Below are 10,000 nucleotides of genomic sequence, written 5' to 3' on the forward strand. Positions count from 1 at the left end.
CGAGAGAGACAGATGTGCGAGAGATAGAGGTGAGAGAGATAGAGGTGAGAGAGACACATGTGCGAGAGATCGATGTACGAGAGATAGATGTGAGAGAGATAGATGTACGAGAGAGACAGATGTGCGAGAAATAGATGTGCGAGAGACAGATGTGCGAGAGATAGATGTGCGAGAGACAGATGTACTAGAGATAGATGTGCGAGAGATAGAAGTGAGAGAGACAGATGTGCGAGAGATAGATGTGCGAGAGATAGATGTGAGAGAGATAGATGTACGAGAGATAGATGTGCGAGAGATAGAGGTGAGAGAGATAGAGGTGAGAGAGACACATGTGAGAGAGACAGATGTACGAGAGATAGATGTGAGAGAGATAGATGTGCGAGAGATAGAGGTGAGAGAGACACATGTGCGAGAGATCGATGTACGAGAGATAGATGTGAGAGAGATAGATGTACGAGAGAGACAGATGTGCGAGAGATAGATGTGCGAGAGATAGATGTGCGAGAGATAGAGGTGAGAGAGACACATGTGCGAGAGATCGATGTACGAGAGATAGATGTGAGAGAGATAGATGTACGAGAGAGACAGATGTGCGAGAAATAGATGTGCGAGAGACAGATGTGCGAGAGATAGATGTGCGAGAGACAGATGTACTAGAGATAGATGTGCGAGAGATAGAAGTGAGAGAGACAGATGTGCGAGAGATAGATGTGCGAGAGATAGATGTCCGAGAGACAGATGTACGAGAGATAGATGTGCGAGAGATAGATGTGCGAGAGATAGATGTACGAGAGACAGATGTGCGAGAGATAGAGGTGAGAGAGATAGAGGTGAGAGAGACACATGTGCGAGAGACAGATGTACGAGAGATAGATGTGAGAGAGATAGATGTGCGAGAGATAGAGGTGAGAGAGACACATGTGCGAGAGATCGATGTACGAGAGATAGATGTGAGAGAGATAGATGTACGAGAGAGACAGATGTGCGAGAGATAGATGTGCGAGAGATAGATGTGCGAGAGATAGAGGTGAGAGAGACACATGTGCGAGAGATCGATGTTCGAGAGATAGATGTGAGAGAGATAGATGTACGAGAGAGACAGATGTGCGAGAAATAGATGTGCGAGAGACAGATGTGCGAGAGATAGACGTGCGAGAGACAGATGTACTAGAGATAGATGTACTAGAGATAGATGTGCGAGAGATAGAAGTGAGAGAGACAGATGTGCGAGAGATAGATGTGCGAGAGATAGATGTCCGAGAGACAGATGTACGAGAGATAGATGTGCGAGAGATAGATGTGCGAGAGATAGATGTACGAGAGACAGATGTGCGAGAGACAGATGTACGAGAGATAGATGTGCGAGAGATAGATGTGCGAGAGACAGATGTACGAGAGATAGATGTGCGAGAGATAGAGGTGAGAGAGACAGATGTGCGAGAGATAGATGTGCGAGAGATAGATGTACGAGAGATAGTTGTGCGAGAGACAGATGTACGAGAGATAGATGTGCGAGAGATAGAGGTGAGAGAGACAGATGTGCGAGAGATAGATGTGCGAGAGATAGATGTACGAGAGATAGATGTGCGAGAGACAGATGTACGAGAGATAGATGTGCGAGAGACAGATGTACGAGAGATAGAGGTGAGAGAGATAGAGGTGAGAGAGATAGATGTGCGAGAGATAGATGTGCGAGAGACAGATGTGCGAGAGATAGAGGTGAGAGAGATAGATGTGCGAGAGATGTACGAGAGCTAGATGTGCGAGAGACAGATGTATGAGAGATAGATGTGCGAGAGATAGAGGTGAGAGAGATAGAGGTGAGAGAGATAGATGTGCGAGAGATAGAGGTGAGAGAGATAGATGTGCGAGAGATGTACGAGAGCTAGATTTGCGAGAGACAGATGTACGAGAGATAGATGTGCGAGAGATAGAGGTGAGAGAGATAGAGGTGAGAGAGATAGATGTGCGAGAGATAGATGTGCGAGAGATAGATGTGCGAGAGATAGAGGTGAGAGAGATAGAGGTGAGAGAGATAGATGTGCGAGAGATAGATGTGCGAGAGATAGAGGTGAGAGAGATAGATGTGCGAGAGATGTACGAGAGCTAGATGTGCGAGAGACAGATGTACGAGAGATAGATGTGCGAGAGATAGAGGTGAGAGAGATAGAGGTGAGAGAGATAGATGTGCGAGAGATGTACGAGAGATAGATGTGCGAGAGATAGATGTGCGAGAGACAGATGTGCGAGAGATAGATGTGCGAGAGATGTACGAGAGATAGATGTGCGAGAGACAGATGTGCGAGAGATAGAGGTGAGAGAGATAGATGTGCGAGAGATGTACGAGAGCTAGATGTGCGAGAGACAGATGTACGAGAGATAGATGTGCGAGAGATAGAGGTGCGAGAGATAGATGTGCGAGAGATGTACGAGAGATAGATGTGCGAGAGATAGAGGTGCGAGAGATAGATGTGCGAGAGACAGATGTACGAGAGATAGATGTGCGAGAGACAGATGTACGAGAGATAGATGTGCGAGAGATAGATGTACGAGAGATAGATGTGCGAGAGATAGAGGTGAGAGAGATAGAGGTGAGAGAGATAGATGTGCGAGAGATAGAGGTGAGAGAGATAGATGTGCGAGAGATGTACGAGAGCTAGATGTGCGAGAGACAGATGTACGAGAGATAGATGTGCGAGAGATAGAGGTGCGAGAGATAGATGTGCGAGAGATGTACGAGAGATAGATGTGCGACAGATAGATGTACGAGAGATAGATGTGCGAGAGATGTGCGAGAGATAGATGTACGAGAGATAGATGTGCGAGAGACAGATGTGCGAGAGATAGATGTGCGAGAGATGTACGAGAGATAGATGTACGAGAGATAGATGTGCGAGAGACAGATGTGCGAGAGATAGATATGCGAGAGATAGAGGTGCGAGAGATAGATGTGCGAGAGATGTACGAGAGATAGATGTGCGAGAGACAGATGTGCGAGAGATAGATGTGCGAGAGATGTACGAGAGATAGATGTACGAGAGATAGATGTGCGAGAGACAGATGTGCGAGAGACAGATGTGCGAGAGATAGATGTGCGAGAGATGTACGAGAGATAGATGTACGAGAGATAGATGTGCGAGAGACAGATGTACGAGAGATAGATGTGCGAGAGATAGAGGTGCGAGAGATAGATGTGCGAGAGATGTACGAGAGATAGATGTGCGACAGATAGATGTACGAGAGATAGATGTGCGAGAGATAGATGTACGAGAGATAGATGTGCGAGAGACAGATGTGCGAGAGATAGATGTGCGAGAGATGTACGAGAGATAGATGTACGAGAGATAGAAGTGCGAGAGATGTGCGAGAGATAGATGTACGAGAGATAGATGTGCGAGAGACAGATGTGCGAGAGATAGATGTGCGAGAGATGTGCGAGAGATAGATGTGCGAGAGACAGATGTACGAGAGATGTACGAGAGCTAGATGTGCGAGAGACAGATGTACGAGAGATAGATGTGCGAGAGATAGAGGTGAGAGAGATAGAGGTGAGAGAGATAGATGTGCGAGAGATGTACGAGAGCTAGATGTGCGAGAGACAGATGTACGAGAGATAGATGTGCGAGAGATAGAGGTGAGAGAGATAGAGGTGAGAGAGATAGATGTGCGAGAGATGTACGAGAGCTAGATGTGCGAGAGACAGATGTACGAGAGATAGATGTGCGAGAGATAGAGGTGAGAGAGATAGAGGTGAGAGAGATAGATGTGCGAGAGATAGAGGTGAGAGAGACAGATGTACGAGAGATAGATGTGCGAGAGACAGATGTGCGAGAGATAGATGTGCGAGAGATATATGTACGAGAGATAGATGTACGAGAGATAGATGTGCGAGAGATAGAGGTGAGAGAGACAGATGTGCAAGAGATAGATGTGCGAGAGATAGATGTACGAGAGATAGAGGCGAGAGAGATAGAGGTGCGAGAGATAGATGTACAAGAGATAGAAGTGAGAGAGATAGAGGTGCGAGAGATAGATGTACAGAGATAGTTGTACGAGAGATAGATGTACGAGAGATAGATGTGCGAGAGATAGAGGTGAGAGAGATAGATGTGCGAGAGACAGATGTACGAGAGATAGATGTGCGAGAGACAGATGTACGAGAGATAGATGTGCGAGAGATAGAGGTGAGAGAGATAGATGTGCGAGAGATAAATGTACGAGAGATAGATGTACAAGAGATAGAGGTGAGAGAGATAGAGGTGAGAGAGATAGATGTGAGAGAGACAGATGTGCAAGAGATAGATGTGCGAGAGATAGATGTGCGAGAGATAGATGTGCGAGAGATAGATGTACGAGAGATAGATGTGCGAGAGATAGATGTGCGAGAGACAGATGTACGAGAGATAGATGTGCGAGAGATAGAGGTGAGAGAGACAGATGTGCGAGAGATAGATGTGCGAGAGATAGATGTACGAGAGATAGATGTGCGAGAGACAGATGTACGAGAGATAGATGTGCGAGAGATAGAGGTGAGAGAGACAGATGTGCGAGAGATAGATGTGCGAGAGATAGATGTACGAGAGATAGATGTACGAGAGATAGATGTGCGAGAGACAGATGTACGAGAGATAGATGTGCGAGAGACAGATGTACGAGAGATAGAGGTGAGAGAGACAGATGTGCGAGAGATAGATGTGCGAGAGATAGATGTGCGAGAGACAGATGTGCGAGAGATAGAGGTGAGAGAGATAGATGTGCGAGAGATGTACGAGAGCTAGATGTGCGAGAGACAGATGTACGAGAGATAGATGTGCGAGAGATAGAGGTGAGAGAGATAGAGGTGAGAGAGATAGATGTGCGAGAGATAGATGTGCGAGAGACAGATGTGCGAGAGATAGAGGTGAGAGAGATAGATGTGCGAGAGATGTACGAGAGCTAGATGTGCGAGAGACAGATGTGCGAGAGACAGATGTACGAGAGATAGATGTGCGAGAGATAGAGGTGAGAGAGATAGAGGTTAGAGAGATAGATGTGCGAGAGATAGATGTACAAGAGATAGAAGTGAGAGAGATAGAGGTGCGAGAGATAGATGTACAGAGATAGTTGTACGAGAGATAGATGTACGAGAGATAGATGTGCGAGAGATAGAGGTGAGAGAGATAGATGTGCGAGAGATAGAGGTGAGAGAGATAGATGTGCGAGAGACAGATGTACGAGAGATAGATGTGCGAGAGACAGATGTACGAGAGATAGATGTACGAGAGATAGATGTACGAGAGATAGATGTGAGAGAGACAGATGTACGAGAGATAGATGTGAGAGAGACAGATGTACGAGAGATAGATGTACGAGAGATAGATGTGAGAGAGATAGATGTGAGAGAGACAGATGTACGAGAGATAGATGTACGAGAGATAGATGTGCGAGAGATAGATGTGAGAGAGACAGATGTACGAGAGATAAATGTACGAGAGATAGATGTGCGAGAGACAGATGTACGAGAGATAGATGTACGAGAGATAGATGTACGAGAGCTAGTCCCCCTGTGGTGAAAATCCAGCGTTTAATGTTGTTTATATGTCTATGTGGTGTTTTTAATCTGCTTTAAGACAAACCATGTGTAAGTTCATAAGTCGACACCATTGCTGAGTATTTCCTCCTTAAAACTGCAGTGAACCAAAGACAGTCTCAAAAACACGCTTTGAAATCGCTGGTGTTTCTGACGTCACAAACTACCTTGTAACCAATCAGATCAACGTGTGATCGTCAACCAGTGGATCTCTGAGCTGAGTGAGTGAGTGGAGGCGGGGCTCATTTGCATATTCATAGAGCCGCGCATACTAAATGAGGCAAGGGTGTCGAGTTACATTCAAGATATTTTAAGTTGATTAAATGTGAAAAATATTTTGGTGATCAAATATGAGTTTTAAGGGATGACATGATCAACTTTAACACAGTTAATGTTGTAATATATTGTGTAATATATATATCTATATAATATATAGTAAATATCCTTTGCCTACAAGATGTGCTGTTTGCACTTAGTGAATAAATATTGTAGTTGGTGATATATTTATGGCATACTTATATAATGTAGCCTCTACTCCGCTCATATGGTATTAATTGTATTTGTGCCGGTCTTAAAAGGTCTTTAAAAGCCTTAAATATAGTTGTAACCCCTGCAGGATCACGTTCAGTGACATACGTGTGTTCACTGACCCAGAAGCACATCAGAGAACACGAGACAGAGACTGTATGATCAGTTCTGCTCAACACTGTTTCAGATGAGGCTCATTAGGTCGAGAATTTATGAAAATCACCACAGACATGTCATGTATTTAAGGCTTATAATGCAGTAAAATAACGAGTAACGAGTGTAAAACACGTCTCTGCACATGTAAGTGGGGAATGCACATAACAAACATTCATAAAACGGCTGAACAACAGGATCAAAAGCTGTGTGGAAGCGAGGTGCGGATGATTTGTTCCCGGGAGAATTCAGTGAGTTCAGGATCTCAGTCACACACACCCTGCACTGAAGTGAAGCATCAGTGCTTTCATTGTTATATCCTCATCTGTGTGTGATTAGCTGATGTGTGATTGTGGAGCTGATGTGTGTGGAGCTATTCATCTGAGGAAGGGCTTTTCCCAACTCCGTCTTTTCTTTCCACACCGATGTTCTCGATTACTCCATTCTCCAGCACTGAGGTCATGATGTGCATTCTGTCGTTGGTGTTTAGGTGCAATCTTGCGTCTCTGCTCACCATCGCCCTCCATGGTAAACTGGAGTACTACACCAGCATCATGAAGGACCTGCTCGTGGACCTGATCGACGCCTCCGCCTCCAAGAACCCCAAACTGATGCTGAGGAGAACAGAGTCCGTGGTGGAGAAGATGCTCACCAACTGGATGTCCATCTGCATGTACAGCTACCTCAAGGTTTGTGTGTGTGTGTGTGTGTGTGTGTGTGAGTGTGTGTGTGTGTGTGTGTCTGAGTGTGTGTGAGAGAGAGAGAGTTTCTTTGGTTCTCCACTGACTGTAGGAGTGTGTGTGTGTGTGTGTGTGTGTCGCTGGTTCTCCCCTGACTGTAGGAGTGTGTGGTGAACAGGTGTTTCTCCCTCAGTGTGTGCGTGTGTGTGTGTGTGTGTGTGTGTGTGTGTGTGTGTGTGTGTGTGTGAGAGAGTGTCGCTGGTTCTCCACTGACTGTAGGAGTGTGTGTGTGTGTGTGTGTGTGTGTGTGTGTGTGTGTGTGTGTGTGTGTGTGTCGCTGGTTCTCCACTGACTGTAGGAGTGTGTGTGTGTGTCGCTGGTTCTCCACTGACTGTAGGAGTGTGTGTGTGTGTGTGTGTGTGTGTGTGTGTGTGTGTGTGTGTGTGTGTCGCTGGTTCTCCACTGACTGTAGGAGTGTGTGTGTGTGTGTCGCTGGTTCTCCACTGACTGTAGGAGTGTGTGTGTGTGTGTGTGTCGCTGGTTCTCCACTGACTGTAGGAGTGTGTGTGTGTGTGTGTGTCGCTGGTTCTCCACTGACTGTAGGAGTGTGTGTGTGTGTGTGTGTGTGTGTGTCGCTGGTTCTCCACTGACTGTAGGAGTGTGTGTGTGTCGTTGGTTCTCCACTGACTGTAGGAGTGTGTGTGTGTGTGTCGCTGGTTCTCCACTGACTGTAGGAGTGTGTGTGTGTGTGTGTGTGTCGCTGGTTCTCCACTGACTGTAGGAGTGTGTGTGTGTGTGTGTGTGTGTGTGTGTGTGTGTGTGTGTCGCTGGTTCTCCACTGACTGTAGGAGTGTGTGTGTGTGTGTGTGTGTCGCTGGTTCTCCACTGACTGTAGGAGTGTGTGTGTGTGTGTGTGTGTCGCTGGTTCTCCACTGACTGTAGGAGTGTGTGTGTGTGTGTGTGTGTCGCTGGTTCTCCACTGACTGTAGGAGTGTGTGTGTGTGTGTGTGTGTGTGTGTGTGTGTGTGTGTGTGTCGCTGGTTCTCCACTGACTGTAGGAGTGTGTGTGTGTGTGTGTGTGTGTGTGTGTGTCGCTGGTTCTCCACTGACTGTAGGAGTGTGTGTGTGTGTGTGTGTGTGTGTGTGTGTCGCTGGTTCTCCACTGACTGTAGGAGTGTGTGTGTGTGTGTGTGTGTGTGTCGCTGATTCTCCACTGACTGTAGGAGTGTGTGTGTGTGTTTGTGTGTGTGTGTGTGTGTCGCTGGTTCTCCACTGACTGTAGGAGTGTGTGTGTGTGTGTGTGTGTGTGTGTGTGTGAGAGTGTCGCTGGTTCTCCACTGACTGTAGGAGTGTGTGTGTGTGTGTGTGTGTGTCGCTGGTTCTCCACTGACTGTAGGAGTGTGTGTGTGTGTGTCGCTGGTTCTCCACTGACTGTAGGAGTGTGTGTGTGTGTGTGTCGCTGGTTCTCCACTGACTGTAGGAGTGTGTGTGTGTCGCTGGTTCTCCACTGACTGTAGGAGTGTGTGTGTGTCGCTGGTTCTCCACTGACTGTAGGAGTGTGTGTGTGTGTGAGAGTGTCGCTGGTTCTCCACTGACTGTAGGAGTGTGTGTGTGTGTGTGTGAGAGTGTCGCTGGTTCTCCACTGACTGTAGGAGTGTGTGTGTGTGTGTGTGTGTGTGTGTGTGTGTCGCTGGTTCTCCACTGACTGTAGGAGTGTGTGTGTGTGTGTGTGTGTGTGTATGTCGCTAGTTCTCCACTGACTGTAGGAGTGTGTGTGTGTGTGTGTCGCTGGTTCTCAACTGACTGTAGGAGTGTGTGTGTGTGTGTGTGTGTGTGTGTGTGTGTGTGTCGCTGGTTCTCCACTGACTGTAGGAGTGTGTGTGTTTGTGTGTGTGTGTGTGTGTGTGTGTGTGTCGCTGGTTCTCCACTGACTGTAGGAGTGTGTGTGTGTGTGTGTGTGTGTGTGTGTGTGTCGCTGGTTCTCCACTGACTGCAGGAGTGTGTGTGTGTCGCTGGTTCTCCACTGACTGTAGGAGTGTGTGTGTTTGTGTGTGTGTCGCTGGTTCTCCACTGACTGTAGGAGTGTGTGTGTGTGTGTGTGTGTGTGTGTGTGTGTGTGTCGCTGGTTCTCCACTGACTGTAGGAGTGTGTGTGTGTGTGTGTGTGTGTGAGAGTGTCGCTGGTTCTCCACTGACTGTAGGAGTGTGTGTGTGTGTGTGTCGCTGGTTCTCCACTGACTGTAGGAGTGTGTATGTGTGTGTGTCGCTGGTTCTCCACTGACTGTAGGAGTGTGTGTGTGTCGCTGGTTCTCCACTGACTGTAGGAGTGTGTGTGTGTGTGTGTGTGTGTGTGTGTGTGTCGCTGGTTCTCCACTGACTGTAGGAGTGTGTGTGTGTCGCTAGTTCTCCACTGACTGTAGGAGTGTGTGTGTGTCGCTGGTTCTCCACTGACTGTAGGAGTGTGTGTGTGTATGTGTGTGTCGCTGGTTCTCCACTGACTGTAGGAGTGTGTGTGTGTATGTGTGTGTCGCTAGTTCTCCACTGACTGTAGGAGTGTGTGTGTGTGTCGCTGGTTCTCAACTGACTGTAGGAGTGTGTGTGTGTGTGTGTTTGTGTGTGTGTCGCTGGTTCTCCACTGACTGTAGGAGTGTGTGTGTGTGTGTGTGTCGCTGGTTCTCCACTGACTTTAGGAGTGTGTGTGTGTGTGTGTGTGTGTGTGTGAGAGTGTCGCTGGTTCTCCACTGTAGGAGTGTGTGTGTGTCGCTGGTTCTCCACTGACTGTAGGAGTGTGTGTGTTTGTGTGTGTGTCGCTGGTTCTCCACTGACTGTAGGAGTGTGTGTGTGTGTGTGTGTGTGTGTGTCGCTGGTTCTCCACTGACTGTAGGAGTGTGTGTGTGTGTGTGTGTGAGAGTGTCGCTGGTTCTCCACTGACTGTAGGAGTGTGTGTGTGTGTGTGTGTCGCTGGTTCTCCACTGACTGTAGGAGTGTGTGTGTGTCGCTGGTTCTCCACTGACTGTAGGAGTGTGTGTGTGTGTGTGTGTGTGTGTGTGTGTGTGTGTGTGTGTGGGTGT

General features: G+C 47.5%; 1 protein-coding gene across 1 annotated transcript in view; it reads left to right on the top strand.

Moving 5' to 3' along the window:
• Window positions 1-10,000, top strand: part of plxnd1 (plexin D1) — an 88,142-nt gene that overhangs the window by 66,935 nt on the left and 11,207 nt on the right. Inside the window, exon 26 of the mRNA XM_082187437.1 lies at window positions 6,741-6,939. Coding sequence (XP_082043563.1) covers window positions 6,741-6,939 — 199 coding nt within the window. The remainder of the gene's footprint in view (window positions 1-6,740; window positions 6,940-10,000) is intronic.

The sequence above is a fragment of the Leuciscus leuciscus genome (genome assembly GCF_965113295.1).
Source record: "Leuciscus leuciscus genome assembly, chromosome: 13".
NCBI classification, from domain to species: domain Eukaryota; kingdom Metazoa; phylum Chordata; class Actinopteri; order Cypriniformes; family Leuciscidae; genus Leuciscus; species Leuciscus leuciscus.